The sequence below is a fragment of the Triturus cristatus genome, chromosome 2_1 (genome assembly GCF_964204655.1).
Source record: "Triturus cristatus chromosome 2_1, aTriCri1.1, whole genome shotgun sequence".
In the NCBI taxonomy this organism is placed as follows: Eukaryota; Metazoa; Chordata; class Amphibia; order Caudata; family Salamandridae; genus Triturus; species Triturus cristatus.
The window spans coordinates 1182461202-1182478210 of NC_140581.1; the positions used below are offsets into that span (position 1 = coordinate 1182461202).

Consider the following 17009-nt stretch of genomic DNA (forward strand, 5'->3'; position numbering starts at 1 on the left):
CGAAAATATGGAAGCGGTGGGCTGATTATCGGGGTCTATATATTGAGCCGATTTCCCCAGAAATAGGTGCTGATGGTTTGCCATGAAGATCCGAAGTGGGTATGTGCACTGTGACTAACTGTATTTATGCTAACGTAACCCGACTGGAGTCTTTATCTGACAGCATTTACATTGACATTGAGACACTGCTGTTCTTTGTTAATAATTTTCATATACATTTGATTCAGTCTTGTATATTCCCCTTTTCTTAATGAATGTATTGTGTAGAAGTTGACATCTTTCCTAATTCCATGCTATGTATACGATGTACCGCCCTGGGATTTCCTGGGCTTATTGTGCTTGTCAACAATAACATTTGTTGTGAAAAAAAAAATAGATGATATCCTTCTCTACCCCCATGGACCCCAGAACACCCCACAGCTTTGATATATCTTCTGTGTCAAAGGCTGTGCTGAGATCCATGAAGGCCAGATAAATTACCTCCTTTCTCACCTTGGTGTACTTGAAAATTATTATGAAGTAAACATTAAGATTCTTCTTAATCGTCCCTCTCCTGGGCCAAAAACCATATTGAATATTGAAGATGAAATTTCCCTCTCCTGCCCAGTCCCTCACCCGATTCAGCAGGACTCTCCCTATAACCTTCACTTCGGCATCCACCAGAGAGATGGGCCAATAACAGGCAGGGTCTGCGCGATCTCTTTTTTTTTTTTTAAAACAGGTACAATCACTGACCTGTGCAAGGAGGAGGGGACATGGCCTCGAGCAGCTGCATTGAGGTGCTGGGTAATCAAAGGGGCCCACAGTTTGATGCATGTTTTGTAAAGGTCCCCAGGTACTCAGCCGGCCCTAGAGCTTTATGGGCAGGAAAGGTGGCTATTGCTTTTGCTACCTCACTCACAGAAAACCTAAGGGGGCTCCCTCTGCACATAGTGGGTTAGACTATTGCATCAGGTGATGTAGTATTGGCCACCTCATATATAGATTGAAAGTGAGCAACCTAAGCCTGGGCGGGAATTGAATGACTCTGTTTGGGTACTGCTGCTTCACTGAATAGTGGCTGATTAACTACTTTCCAGAAGTCAAAGCTTATCACAGGCAGTCACAAGTGGCCAGTACACACAATGTAACAAAGAGGGGGAGAAGGATCAACCCTACCTCGTCCTCCTCAAACACAATGCAAAAACACACAAAGAGGTAGAGCAATAAACAGTCATCCTTGTTCTGTTTGTATGGACATAGTCAGCCAGGGGAGCACACCTAATTTGTTAAAACTGCCCTCACCCACAACAAGTTGTGGCATGCTTCATCATAGGGCTGCTACTGACGCCTCTGCGCAGACCAACGCTAGAGGCGGAGCAATAGGGAGGGGTAAACAATACAACAGTGATAAAGAAACAAAGGAAAAAGACAGGATCCTATGAAAGTGCAGGAGAATGGTGATTTAAAACTGGCTTAGGGATATCAGTATAATATTTTTATTCCTCGATTCCCTAGTCAGAGCTAAAAAATGGTATACTAAAGAATACCTACGGATGATGGTGGTGTAAGTGGATTAAGTACTCACCACCCCTCCGTCTGCATAGAGGTCGACATGTTTCAGCCGGTTATAGGTTCTTTATCCGGCCTTCATCAGGACAGGTAGGATCCCCATGCTGTTTTTCCTAACTAAACCCCTCTAGTATACCCTCTCTGTGGGTTATTACTCCACCTGTCAGTCTGGAGTTGTTGGTAACATTACTCTTCCATTGGGAACTGTGAGGAACATAAAAACGATGAAAACCCACTGTCAAAGATTTACCAACACAACACAGATACAAATAAAAATATTAATAGTGTGCTCTCCTATATTTAACTCCATCCACAAACAACCCATTAGGTGCGACTCACTATCAACATAATACACACAATGTTTGAAATGTAAACAGGTAAGTAAGCACAAATACACAGTGGTCTCCAGAGGGGTGCTACACCACTCACTGATCAGGAAAAGGGGTCATACCTAGGACTTGCCGCTTTCAGATGACAACAAATAATTTGCTTCTTTTGATTTGTCTGAAACAATGTATTTGTCGAACCAAATGTTACATATTAAGTGCTGCTGCTAAGTTTGTGAAAGCCTTGAGAAAGCCCTGGTCAGAATGACCGTTTAAGGGTGAAACACTGTCGGCTGTCGAATGTCCAAAACTAATTCCTGTAACCCTCTGGAAAACGATGAAAGTTTATGAATCAAGATCAAATATGAAGAATAAAAGCAGAAAATAAATACCACTTGGAATTCTGAAGCCTTTTTGTCAAAAACATATCAATATCTAATAAGGAGGAGGACGTACTCGTATGTTTCTAATTATTCACAATAAAGGTCTGTAAGGTCCAATACCTCGAGTTAGCATCCTCGCAATACTCTTAAGTATAGGCAATAACATCCAGGAAGAGAATCTCTGGACCTTTCATCTTAAAAGGAGATCAAACCATAGACTATAGAAGTGGAATGTGAGCTGCGACCAAAGTTGGGACTTGGACCAGGAGACTCAGAAGAGCTTGGGACACAAGGAACCACCTGAGGTAAGTACACAATACCACGGAGGCTGTGTGCTGAGTGGGAACACAGCTGTGTACTCAATGCAAGTCAGTTGGGAAAGTCACAGTTGCAGCTTAACAGAAGAAGGACCCTTCCCAGTGGACCCTGAATCTATCAATCAAGAATTTGTAAAGTGCACTACTCACCCGTGAGGGTCTCAAGGGGGAGGGTGTGGGCAGCTCTGTTGGGGTCATTCAAAGAGCCGGGTCTTGAGGTTCTTCCTGAATTGGTGCAGTGTTGGGCTCCGTCAGAGGTGAAGGGGGAGTTAGTTCCAGGTCTTGGCTGCGAGGTAGGAGAAGGATCTTCCACCTGCTCTGGTCCTGTAGATGCAAGGGATGGTGGCTTGGGAGAGTTCGGCTGAGCAGAGAATTCTCTTGGGGGCATGGAAGGAGCTTCAGTCGTTGAGGTATTGGGGTCCGGTGTTGTGGAGGGGCTTGTAGGCGTGCGTGAGCAGCTTGAAGGTTATTCTTCTTTCAACTTGGAGCCAGTGGAGGTCGCAGAGGTGTTGGATGATGTATTTGTGCTGTGCGATGTCTAGGATTAGTCTGGCTGCTGCGTTCTGGATGATCTGGAGTTTGCGGTGGAGTTTTTTGTTGATTCCGGCGTAGAGGGCATTGCAGTAGTCTAGTCTGCTGGTGATGAGTGCGTGAGTGACGTTTTTCCTTGAGTCAAGGCGGGATCCACTTGAACGTCTTGCGTAGTATGCAGAGGATGAGCCCCGTTGAATACAGAAGGTTGGAGAGTCACCCCACCCATGGATACCCCAGGAACCAGTTTACCTACACCAGGGAAGCCGGGTGCATAGGTGCGAACTGACATCAGATACCGCCGTAGACCACAATGGAGGACTTCAGGAAAGATGCAGCTGGCGAAGAAGGTGCAATCCAAGGGTGGATTCCTAAAGTGAAGAACCTGCAAGCAGCAGGGACAGAGTCTATGCTACTCGGAAGTGACCAGGAGGCACAGAAGAACAATGACCATCTATGATGGAAGATGCAGGAGTGATGACGGTGACCTTGTCGCTGCAGCTGTGAGGACCCGGCAACACTGTTGAAGACTAGGAGCCATTCACGAGCTGTCGCACGTCAGAAGTTGAGAACCAGGGGGTTGGTGTCCTGCGGGAGCACCAACAAGCCTTGGCAGCAGCAACAGATATGGTAAATGAAAAAGGAGCAATGGTGGGACCAGCAAGGTCCAAGGGACCTACCAATTGCAGGCTACTCAGAGCAGGCCTGAGCAAGCAGGGGACCCCACTGAAGCCAAAGAAGACCCTCAAGAGGACCCACTGGCCAAAGGCACAGGAGTCACAAGAGGACCTCAAGCAGCTCACCAAAGATGCAAGCCTCGGTGCAGAGGATGTGGTGAGGACGAAGATCTTATCAGGAAGAGATGCTGAAGGCTGGAGCTTCTTGTAGCTCAAAGAACACTGGAGCACAGAGTCAACAAGTGATGGCATCTGCAAATTGACGTGGTGCACAGGAGCTCTGACTAGGGATAGGGACAGGTCAGGCCTCGAGGAAGTTGCAGGACCACCACCTGTTTTGCTGAGGTCCATGGGACCTCAGGAGCAGCAGACCGGTCAGCTTCATTGCAGTGCCTGCCGATAGAGGGGAGTTACTCCTTCACTCCAAGGGAGATTCCTTCCGGTGTCATTGATTCCCATAGGCCTGGAGAGGAACCTGGATGAAGCACAGACGACGAAGAAGACTTATAGAACAGCAAGACCAGGAGCAGCAGGAGTCTTCCTTGGTGCAGTCTTGTTTCCAGACGAAGTCCAGGTGCCCAGGAGATCGGAGTTGAAGCAGTTTCGGGTTTGAATCTTGTCCCACAACGTATCTGAAGAGCCACCCACAGATAAGCCCTTAAGCACCCTAGAGAAGGCGTTGGAATAATTCAGAGGCCCCTCCCAGAGGAGGGGCTGGACAGAGGGCAGGATACTCCCATGTCCTTTGTCTAGTTTTGCACCAGAGCGTGAGCCAAGGGCTCACTGTAATGGCTCAAACTGGAGTATGCAAGGAGGGCACCAAATCTCCCCTTCAAAGCAGTCTGGTGGCACTGGCAAGCACCCACACCGCAGCCCAATACACTAAGTCCTGTCTGGGAGGTTGACCATCTCCCCGTGACAGGAAACAAATAGTTCTACATTCCCCTGCTCAGCTCAGAAATGTGTCTGTGGTTGGCAGCAGCACTGGCTTGCTGGTAGACCCTGGAAGGCTGTTACCGGGAGTACTAGCTGGTACCCAGAGAAGCCCCTCAGTGCACAGAATCATAACTCCAACACCGGTAACAGTGTTGAGGTATGATTCCAACATGTTTGATATGAAACATGCCCAAGTTCTGCACAGCCAATATATTATGTTAGCTATTGCGTAATGACACATGGCCACTGTATGTATCAAAATGGCTGACCGCACTTACAAGTCCTGTAGAATCAACTCCGGGGTTTGTAGGGTGTGACCTGCTTATGCAAGGCACCCTCACTCTTGGAACCTCGCACCCTGCCTTCAGGATTGAAAGGCCTGCCTTAGGGGTGACTTATAGGGTTAAGTTTAGTGACCTCAGATATAAGTAAACTTATATCTGTCATAAGTGGTGCTAGCACCAACTCACACAGGCCACAATGGCAGGCCTGTAGTCAGTCTGAGTGGTCTCTCATGGGTGGCATAATATATGCTGCAGCCCATCGGAGATCCCTGGTGCACCTATGCCCTGGCTACTTCAGTACCTTAAACTAGGGACTTACATAGGTATACCAGTAGCCAATTGGGAAGGTACCAAAGTACTTACCATAGTCACATTTTGGGAGGAAGCACAGTGACTGGTGTCCTGATTAACAGGATCATAGTCAGACTAGTCAGAACACAGAATAACACCATCAAAAAGTGGGGTTAACCATAAAAGCAGATACAACTTTCCTACACCAACTTCTGCTTTAGTTATTATTTAATTTATCCTCATTTCAGTATGATTTAATTTTGTTTTCTGCCCCTCCTTTCTCCTCTACTACTCATTACCCTTTAACTAAACTTGTATAAGAGAATTGTTTATCTTTACTGCATTATTAGCTATGTACTAGCCTTATTGTTTCTCTTTTATTTTCCTTGTAGAAAAATCCAATAAAATTCTTAGAAATAAAACAAATCCCTTAGAAAATCATCCAGGGCAATTTTGCTGGAGCTACACCTTTGTTTAAAAGTATTTTCAGTGCTCACAAATGTGTTCATTACAACACACAGCTTTAGATTCAACAGTTTCCGGTGTGCCATATTTTCCCCTGAATACAGTTAGACATATTCAGTTGTTCCAACTGTTTTTGTGCATTCTTACTACTGTGAAGTGTTTTTCTTCGAAGTTGTATGGTGCTTTCGATTTTAGATTAAAATATGAACTATTTGTATTAACATAATGTTATGTTTGACATGCAGGACCGGTGTTACCTTTGCCTCATGGGTGCATTACAGCTGGACCTGGGAGGGGCACCGGCTGGCCCTGCTGGAACTGGAAAAACCGAAACGACTAAAGACCTTGCGAAAGCACTTGCTATTCAGTGTGTGGTATTCAATTGCTCTGATGGTTTGGACTATAAGGTACAGTATTGGGAATGTAACGTCTTTGTTTGGCAGTTTTTATTACATCATAGTTAGGGCTATTCTTTACTCATGCGTAAACCAGCTAAATGTTAATCATGTCATAGTTTTGGTTTGAAATTGCAACATTTTGTTTCAGTGTAAGCTGTTTTTCTGTCTAAATATTGACACAGTTCATGAAAATAACATTGGTTATTGTGAATTATCTAGAGAGCTCAACTTTATTCCAGTGTTTTGAAAAAATGTAATGAAGAAGTCACTAATTGTTAACTATTTTGGCTGTCGGCCGTGGCCAAGATGGTGGCTGTACTGGACGCATTTTAGGGAGCTCCGCGATCGGCCCAAAAACAATCCTCTAGTTCTGCAGCCCATCTCACTGCCACCGGTCCAGACGCAGATTACCCATTGCCAGGCACACCTGGGATCAGCGCAGGGGTGCCTTGTTGGAGCAAATGGGCCCCCTGCCCCACATGTTGTCATTGGGGCACATTTAAGGGCTGCGGCTGCCCCTACCTGGATGGCTTTCCTGTCGCCGGCCGCCGGCCAGGTCCACAGGGCCTTGGATTGGCAGAGCCCGGCGGGGCCATGTATTCCAGCTCTCTCCCCTCCTGCTGTGTTAGATCACCAGGCTGGGGTGCCACCCACGGTGTTGTCTTGTGCTGGGGCCTTCCTGGCAGTGAATCACTGGGGGTTGAGATGGCCAGGGCTTAGAGGCCTGAGCGGATCCTGGTGCTACTGCCCCATTCTAGATCACCGCGGGGGAGATCTCCTGGGGCCCTTGAGGTGGGGGCTGGGGAGTTCCGGTAGTGCCCAATGTGGGGACCCGCCTTAAAGATAAGTGGCTGTGGCCTGTGCCAGGGAGCCGCCTGGGTTCTTTTCCCCCCATGTGCCTGGTGCTGGAATCGCCAACAGGGGCTGCCCCTGGCTCCGGGGCGCCCGATGGGGTGATTTTTTGGGACTGACCTTGCATTGACCCTCAATGGGCAGGAGGCCTCACCTGGATTTGTCTGCATCGCCGGCCCCTACTGCTGGACTGGGGCCTACTGGCTGCAAAGTGGCCCTAGTCCGTGGGGCCTGCGCTATTGGGACTGTGCATATCCCGCCTGTCCACCCCGTTTATCGTCCCATGCCTTTGGGGAGCCACAAGCTTGTGGATGTGACTCAAGGAGTGCCTGGGCTCGAGCTGGTGGAGGGGGGCTCCCCCTTGCCAGCCTCCTAGAGGAGCAAGATGGGTCCTACTCTTGTGGGCGAGTGCCCCCCCACCCCTACGTTGTTCTCTCTGATTGGTGAGCCACCCTGCTGACTTCTTACGTGGGGTGCAGTTGAATGACTACGAACCTGGACACCTTTTGCCCAATGTACAGTACTTGATCCCACAGTGAGTACTCGGCAGACACTCAGGGGGCCAGTTTATTGACTACTCCCCTGCTCGCTGGGGTCGTGTGCTGCCTTTGCCCGCAGACATCATCACTTGGTAAAGGGTTGCCTCGGTGTTTGTACCTGCCACTGCTTTGCTCAATGCACGCCTGCTTGCCTCTCTGATTTAAGCATTTACTGGGTAGTGCCGCCTTGCGTCAAGGTTTGAGGCACCATCGGTGAGTGGTAACGTGCCCTAATTGCTGAGAATTGCCTAGTGTTGGACATTATTTATCGGATGGCCCGCTCTTTTTTCTGACTTATTCTTTGAGAGGGTACACTCTCACCCCCTGCCTGGATTGCCATTGTTCCATACCAGGTGTTGGGCTCCAATTTTTCTGGACGTCAACTGCACTTGTCTCCCTGTGACCCCTCTCCAAGTATGGGGAAAGACAGACTACAGCGAGGGGCAAAGCAGACCAAGATGGATCAATACACAGCACACGGGGTTCCAGCTAAGGGTGACCCGGCCTGGGGGGCTCCCATCGGAGGAACTGGCTCTCCCTCCGGACCCCACCGGGGCACAGATACTTATGCCCATAGAGGCATCGAGTGCTGCAGTACAGGCTAAAATAGATGCCATCTCCCCGAATGTAGGTCTCCTGTGGGTTGAGCTCCGCATGATGGCGGAGAGGTCCTTGGCCATGGAATAGGATGGAGGTGCAATCTTTATTTTGTGCGATTCCCAGAGGGTGTTGAAGATGGGACACCTGAACTCATTCTGGAGAAATGGATTAGAGTGGCTCTTCCTGCTGCTGACCTGCCCCCCTTGTTTGTGTGTTTGTGATTGAGCTGGCTCATCAGACCCCTGCAACGTTGCCCTTGCCGAGGGCACTGCCCCGTACTCTTATCGCAAAAATCCTCAACTATAGGGACCGAGACAATATCCTTAAAGCTGTCTTCCATGATGGCAACCCCGCCTTCAAGAATTATGTCATTCGTATATTCCCTGATTACACTGGTCTAGTCCAACAGATGAGAACATTCTTCGGGGGTGTGAACCCAAAAGTCAAGGGTGATGGAATTCCAGTACATCCTCCTATACCCAGCCAAGTTGAAGGTACTTTATGGTGATCAAGCTCACTTTTTTACGATGCCTGCAGCGGCTTGGGATTGGCTTGATGTGAGGGGTGATTGTCAGATTCTGACATCGCAAGTGGCAGGGGAGCGCCCCTTGGAAGCCAGTGGCCTTGGAGGGATGGCTCAGTGGAGTTGACAAGGCAATCGGGCCCCTCGCTCTTCCCAGTGTGTTGTGGTTCTCCGGAACAGTTCCCTTGGCTTAGAGTGTTTAGAGACAGATGGCGAGGGGGGACGACTTCATAGTATGGACTCCTCACAATAAAGATCTGAAAGAGAGGCGACAAGAGCACTTGTAGAGGAAGTAACTGCCTCCAATCAGGACAGCAGTGACGCTGATATCGTGGCAAGAGACTTCTCAGTCTGCAGACCCCTGAGGAGATTGGGGGGCTGGCAGTTGTACCACTCCTGGATGCAGAGGAAGATGGGGCTCACGTACTTGGAAATCAAGGGAAGAAACTTTGGCAGAAGGCGTGCATTATGAGGTCTGAACTTTATTCATGATTCAGATACTGGGTCAGGACAGGTGTGCAAGTGGTGGCTGTATGGAATATGGGCTTGGCCACCCCTCACCCTTCCTTCCTCTTTACAGCAGGTGTGATGGATAGTTTGCATGAGGGTATGTGTATATGGTGTAGCGAATGCCAGTGTGATGCTGTAGTGGGTGCTGCGGGGGTTGTTTGTGTTGCATGAGTGAGCGAGAAGAGAGAGTGATGATGGTCAGGGTGGGGGATGTGCTGCTGGATGATTTTGAGTGTGGCCGAAACTGATGTGCTTCTTCCCCCTGACGCTTATTATTTCATTGTCTGAGTGTGGAACAGCTGTGACTAGTGGTTGGTGTGTGTGATTGCAGTGAATGTTATTTTCTTGTTTTATATGTGCTTTTCAGTTTCTCCCCTCCCTTAGCTGGGTGGGGATAACTGCCAGCCCTTATTGTTTGTTTTCCAATAGGATAGGAGTTGGGGGTGCAGATGATGATTGGGGAGACACAATGTGAGAAGTTGGCCTGGTATATGCTGTTCACTAGTTAAAGTGGACACCTTGCACCAGTACAATTCGACTCTATAGGTAGATAGGTTTAAGACAACCTTTTAAAGAAAGCTATCCTAGTGGTAGTTGTGGAGAGCAGCCTTCAGGCTAAGTCTTTAGAGGAATGTAAAGCAGCTTGTTTTACCTTATAATCTCTTGAATTACTAAATGAAAGGACACCACACAGGTATATATATCAAATATATATGTATTTATTTCTAGACACACTCTACTAATCTCTTTATGAGATTAGAAGTCAGGAAGATATGCACAAATCAACATTTCACAATAAGTTAAGCACAAATATGTCTGGGGCCCTAGGGGTGTACTAGACCATATAATAAAAAAGAGACTTAAGAATAACGACTTGAGAAGGGACAAGGCCTAGGGCCTTCAGAAGCGCTGGGGCCTCACTAATCCACCCAAGGCAGGTAAGTAAAGGACCCACGGGAGATGCATGCAGTGTGAGAACACAGCCGCGGATCCCAATTGACTTCTATGGAGCAAGTCGCGGTTGGAAATTTAAGGTTTTAGGATACTTCAGGAGAGTCTACAAGGATGTCACTTACAGGGTAAGTAGTTCTAGAGCCAACACACACAGGAGCACCATAGCGCTGGAGTTACCTCACCCAGGGAAGCCGGGTGCATAGGTGTCTTTTGGTGTCGGGTCGCGGCGTCGTTTTCAATGGGAGCCAAAGAAGACTTGTTGCTTGTGAAGACAGGAGAAGTGTCCGCTGGAATCCAAGGCTGGATTCAGAAGAAGGAAGACCTGAAAGCAGAGGGGACAGTGTTCAAAGTCACTTGGCAGTGACCCGGGGCAAGGAAGATGGAAGCCCACAGTCGTCGGGTGATTTCAGGTGATCACGGCTGTCTTGACTCTTCAGCCACGAGGGGCTGCTGGAAGGATCAATGAACAGCTGCTCATCGATCCTGCCAGCAGCCCCCAGACCTCTGAGGAAGGGTTAAATAAGACCCGAAATGCATTGTGTTCAGAAGATGTTGTGAATATGGAATCTTTTGACATCTGAAAATATAAGATGTTAGAATTGTAAAGAAATTATAGAAGAAAGAAAAACAAGAACAAACCTTTTGTTGAACAAACATCATAAGCTATATGGGTATAATTGATTTACCATGAGAAGAAACTGCATGTTTCAAGATAAAGGTGCACACATCTAAGGGAAAGGAGTTCCTGACCCACTCAATTTTGATTCATAAGGGCACTGCCTGACACAGTGCAACAGATGTTGTAGCACATCAACTAAACTGTGAAGTTGTAATTATTAAATATATCGAGTGCACCGAGAAAACTTGATTCTATTTCTGCTGCGAATGCTAACTCACGTAAAAATAATACGAAAGCATAATGTTTATTCTAACAGACCCTCCTTTTAGCATGTGCTAAGCAAACATATCAGGATAACAAAAGATCGATAAAGCATAGTAAATTAATTTAGGAGCACTCCAGGTCTTCTGTTTCAGGGAGAGAAACAGTAAGGAGGGAAGAAGTCTAAAAAATACCCTAGTCTATCTGCATAAGATCGTTCACCTCTTTTTGGATCATAATTGTTGCCTTAGTATCATGAATTAATATTCTTTTAGGGGCAAGAAGGGTGGTGCAGCAAGAGCAGCATAAGGGGAAACACTGCACCATAATGCAACAAGCAATAAGAATCACAATTAAATAGATCACCCTTTCAAGGATCCAACCCCATCCACCAAAAAGGGACCAACTCCAATTTCCGCTCTCCATTCCCTTAACATTCTCCTAAATATCTAAAATATGTTGGGTAATATTCTTTTCCATATTAGTGGTCCCGAGTACACACTGATCTCCTACTACTACTCAAACACCACTGCTCTTAGCTAGGATGAAATCAACTGCATATCTAGTTTGTTCAGAATATATTTGCATACTTTATAGTTGGGTGATAATGTCACGCAAGCCGCTACAGTAGAATTAGACAGTATCTGCAGCTTACATCCAAAATAGCCCCAAGCCCTTTCACCCCTGGCTATAGCGGTACCGCCAAAGGTAATAATGGAGGAAAGAATATACCCAAAGGTGATGTCATTACTATAATTATTGACCTCAAGGTCTGTCACTCCTTCACATAATTCTTTTGTCTTGTCAGAGTTCTTTTAATCCATCTGACCTTAGACTTTGCATGTTTACAAGACACACCTAGAGCCAACACCATCCCAAGAGCCACATCATTTGTACCATTATGCATATTGGAATAAGTCCCATTAGATAAAAATAAAAACCCTGGATGTGCATAAATAGGCCTATCATAGTCCACAGCAGCATACCTGGAATTCCTCCCAATGGTATTAGGGTCTTTTTGGTTTACCCTAGAGTTTGTGCCCTTACGCAAAATTATCCCTGAGCAGTTGACATACAAAACAAGATCGGTGAAATTAACAATTGGGTAAGCCTACCTCTACCCATTACCTGGTCTGACCACCTCCTATTAAAATTTATCATTCCCAATTCTGCCACAGCCCCTCAAGCTAATGTAGGGCAGAGGGTCCCTAACTACAGGACGTTCCATAAAATATCCATCGCGATGTTAGCTGACGCCCTTGGTCGTTCCTCACCGGAGCTGTCTGGCAGCCCCGACTTGGACGCCCTCTTAATAGATTCATGGCTCCGAACCAAACATTGATGCAGCAGTACCGTTTTTTTCCCGCTCCTCAAAGAGGTCGGCCCACCAGCTCAATGGTTTAATGATTCCCTCAGATCTAGCAAAAAGGAACAGAAATGGCGTAAATCCTATCTACGTGAGGACAGGAAGGTGTATAAAGATACCTTAAAAGTTCACTACATTATCGTGAAGGCAGTAAAAAAAAACTTCTTTCAAACCAAGATAGAAAATGCCTAAAATAAGAGTAGGAAATCTTTAGCATAGTTAAATCCTTTAACACGCCGAAAGCCGGCACAAAGGAAGGGCCATGCACGGGAGAATGGTCTAAGCAGATAGCTCAATTCTTCCACAGTAAGATTTCTGTGTTCCAACAAGCTTTCAATAGCATCTCAGAGGAAGAACTGACCTTTTACCATAGTGCAATTAGCAAATTTCACTTTTTGAATCCCCGTCTTTACCAGCTTTCCTTGAGTTCCCTTCTCCAAAGCATAAAGTCTGGCTCTTCTACCAACCCATGTCCAGCGAATATCCTGAACTTATTAGCTCCCACCATAAACCAGCTCTTTAATGCTTCCCTCTCCTCAGGCAAAATGCTGAAATTATGGAAGCATGCAAAGATTCTTCCACTTATAAAAAAGGCTAAAGCCAAACTAACGGACCCTGCCAACTACAGGCCAATTTCCCTTCTTCCGGCCCTCTAAAGTGTTAGAGAAGCATGTAAACAAAGCCCTCCAAAAACATATTGAAGATTGGAAGCTCCTTCATGAGTCCCAATCCGGTTTTAGGGCTAAGTACAGCACCGAGTCAGCTCTGCTGGAAGTGACTGAATTTATCAAGGATAAGCTGGACCAGGGCAGCAAGGCTGCTCTGATATTGTTCAATCGGCCGGCAGCTTTCGATACGGTCCCACATGAGAGGCTCTTGAATAGACTTGCATACATCGGCCTGGGTGGGACTGCCCTAACATCGATGTCCTCATTCTTTGAAAATAGATCTCAGGACATATAGCTCTCCCTTTTGTCATCCCCGGTTCCAGCCCTGAATGTAGGTGTCCCACAGGGCTCCTTTCTTAGTCCTACCCTTTTTAACATATATCTATCTCCCCTTTATTTCCGGTAGAGGAAGAGGGTGCCAAGATTGTTTCCTACGCAGATGACACTCGCTGATTTTTACATGCAATAAAAAAAACAACTTTGATGGGGCAATGATTAGGTCTTGCCTCACAAAGGTTTTTAATTGGCTTAAGATCAATCAGCTCAAGTGTAACCCTGACAAAATTGAAGTTGTTTTCCTTGTTAAACCGGAAACGCCTGAGTGGAGCTCTTGGTGGCCAACACACGACATCACCATCGCCATCCCGGACGGATACAAGATCACCCGGAGGGACCGCGCCAACCAGAATGGAGGAGGCATCGCCATCGTCCACAAGAACACCATCCGCATCACGACCAACTCCGAAGACACCCTCACAGCCGCCGAACACCTGCACTTCCAGATCCACACCGACCACAAGACCACCCTCAGAGGCACCCTCATCTACAGACCCCCGGGACCTCGCACACAATTCAGCGAAGACATCGCCGACTTCATCAGCCCGCACGCCCTCCCCTGCGCTGACTACATCCTCCTCGGGGACCTCAACTTCCACCTGGAGAACAACAACGACCGCAACACCACCACCCTGCTGGACAACCTCGCCAACCTCGGACTCAAGCAACTGGTGACCACCCCCACCCACTACGCCGGCCACACACTCGACCCCGTCTTCTCCTCCAGCAAGGACATCACCTTCAGCCACGCCACCGGACTCCACTGGACAGACCACAGCTACGTCCACTTCAGCTTCAGAAGGACCACGACTCACCACCACCCGCAACTGGTCCCCCGCAGAAGCTGGAACAAGATCACTGCCGACCAGCTCACCACATCCCTGAGCCAGAACCCCCCCACCAGATTAGCGAACCCCAACCAAGCCGCCAACAACCTCACGAAATGGATCAGCAACTGCGCAGACCACCTCGCTCCACTGAAGACCCCCCCGCCAGACCCGGCACCAAGAAAGCATCTTGGTTTACCGACAAACTCAAGAGCTCCAAGAAGAACTGCCGGGCCCTCGAGAAAGCCTGGCGCAGAGACCCAACTACAGACAACATGTCTACCCTCAAGCTCGCCACTCGAAGACATCACCAGCTGATCCACGCCACCAAGAAATCCGCATTCAAGGAACGACTGGACAACAACGCCCGCAACAGCAAGGAACTCTTCAACATCGTCAATGAGCTCTCGAACCCCAGCGCCGGAAACAACGACATCACGCCCTCGCAAGACCTCTGCAACTCGCTCGCCTCGTTCTTCCACAGCAAGATCGCAGACATACACAACAGTTTCAGCACACAGCCAACGCACCCTACGACCGGAACAACACCCCCCACCACCACCCTCTGCGCCTGGACCCCAGTCAACACCGAAGACACCATCCGCACGATGAACTCCATCCACTAAGGATCTCCAACCGACCCCTGCCCTCACCCCGTCTTCAACAAGGCCGACTCCGTCATCGCACCCCACCTGCGGGACATCATCAACGCCTCCTTCGACACCGCCACCTTCCCAGAGAGCTGGAAGCACGCCGAACTCAGTGCCCTACTGAAGAAACCATCAGCGGACCCCACCGACCTCAAAAACTACTGCCCCATCTCGCTCCTTCCTTTTCCGGCCAAAGTCATCGAGAAAACAGACAACTGGCCGCCTTCCTCGAGACGAACGGATCCCTCGACCACTCGCAGTCCGGCTTCCGGGCCAACCACAGCACCGAGACCGCCCTCATCGCAGCCACCGACGACATCCGAGCTTTGCTAGACAACTGGGAAACAACGGCCCTCATCCTCCTGGAACTCTCTGCGGCGTTCGACACGGTCTGCCACCGCACCCTAGTGCAGCGCCTCAACAACATCGGTATCCAGGAGAAGGCACTGGAATGGATCATCTCCTTCCTCGCCGGAAGAACACAGAGAGTCCGCCTACCCCCGTTCAGATCCGAGGCCACCGAAGTCATCTGCGGCGTACCACAAGGATCATCACTCAGCCCCACCCTCTTCAACATCTACATGAGCCCCCTCGCAGCCATCGCACGTTAACACAACCTCAACATCATCTCCTACGCCGACGACACCCAGCTGATCCTCTCCCTCACCAACGACCCCGCCACCGCCAGAACCAACCTACACGAAGGGATGAAAGACGTAGCCGAGTGGATGACGAACAGCCGCCTGAAACTGAACTCAGATAAGACGTAAGTCCTCATCCTGGGATCATCACCCTCCGCCTGGGACGACTCCTGGTGGCCCCCTGCCCTTGGCAGCGCACCCAAACCAACAGACCACGCACGGAACCTGGGCTTCGTCCTGGACTCCTCCCTCTCCATGACCAGACAAGTCAACGCCGTCTCCGCATCATGCTTCAACATCCTACGCATGCTACGTAAGATCTTCCGGTGGATCCCCACCGAAACGAGGAAGACGGTCACCCAGGCCCTCGTCACCAGCCGACTAGACTACGGCAACTCCCTCTACGCCGGAACCACAGCCAAACTCCAGAAACGACTCCAGCGCATCCAGAACGCCTCAGCACGCCTCATCCTGGACATTCCCCGACACAGCCACATCTCCGTACACCTGAGAAACCTGCACTGGCTCGTCAGCAAGAGAATCACGTTCCGACTCCTCACCCACGCACACAAAGCTCTCCACAACCAAGGCCCAAGATACCTCAACGACCGCTTGACCTTCTACACTCCCACCCGCCAGCTTCGATCAACCAGCCACGCCCTCGCCGCCGTCCCCCGCATCCGAAGAGCCACAACAGGAGGAAGATACTTCTCCTACCTGGCGGCCAAGACGTGGAACTCCCTCCCCATCCACCTCCGCCTGACCCAAGACCACTTCTCCTTCAGGAAGCAACTCAAGACCTGGCTGTTCGAGCAGTAGCGGACCCCTCTCCCCCAAGCGCCTTGAGACCCTCCGGGTGAGTAGCGCGCTATGCAAATGCTTGATTGATTGATTGATTGAAGATCTGCCACCCTTGCCCACAGATAAGGAAAAAGTCAAAAACTGAGGAATTGTCATAGACAAGACACTCTCCATGCGCTTTCAGATCCCAAATCTAACTGGCGCATTCTTTGGCATACTCTGCATGCTTAAAAAAATCCTGCCACTGTTACCGCTTGAGAGCAGAAATATCGTGGTACAGACTCTGGTGACATCAAAACTTGACTATTTCAACAGTTTGTACCTCATTCTTCCCAAATCTCTTATCCAGCGCCTACAATTGGTACAAAACGAGGCGGCCAGAGCCATCCTGAGATCTAACCTTAGATCTAGTATGACCCCTATTCTTAAGTCTCTACACTGGCTCCGCATAAAGGAACGGATTCACTTCAAAGTGATATCCATCTTCGTTAAAACTTTCTATGGCTTAGGCGCCGGCTACCTGAATAAGCGCATAAATCGCTACATAACTTCTAGATCCCGAAGATCTTCAAATGCCAACTTGGCCATTGTGCTCAAAATATGCTGCACCCGCACAGGAGGAAGATCCTTCGGCTTTCTAGGCGCAAAATTGTGGAATAGCCTCCCTGAGTCTCTGAGACTAACCACAGACCTGCTCTCCTTC

The 17009-nt window shown here is 48.7% G+C and overlaps 1 protein-coding gene across 2 annotated transcripts in view; it reads left to right on the plus strand.

The window, feature by feature from the left end:
- Positions 1-17009, plus strand: part of DNAH6 (dynein axonemal heavy chain 6) — a 2458578-nt gene that overhangs the window by 916106 nt on the left and 1525463 nt on the right. For both annotated transcript variants that reach the window (XM_085636629.1, XM_085636630.1), the window contains exon 29: positions 6007-6168. In XM_085636629.1, coding sequence (XP_085492755.1) covers positions 6007-6168 — 162 coding nt within the window. The remainder of the gene's footprint in view (positions 1-6006; positions 6169-17009) is intronic.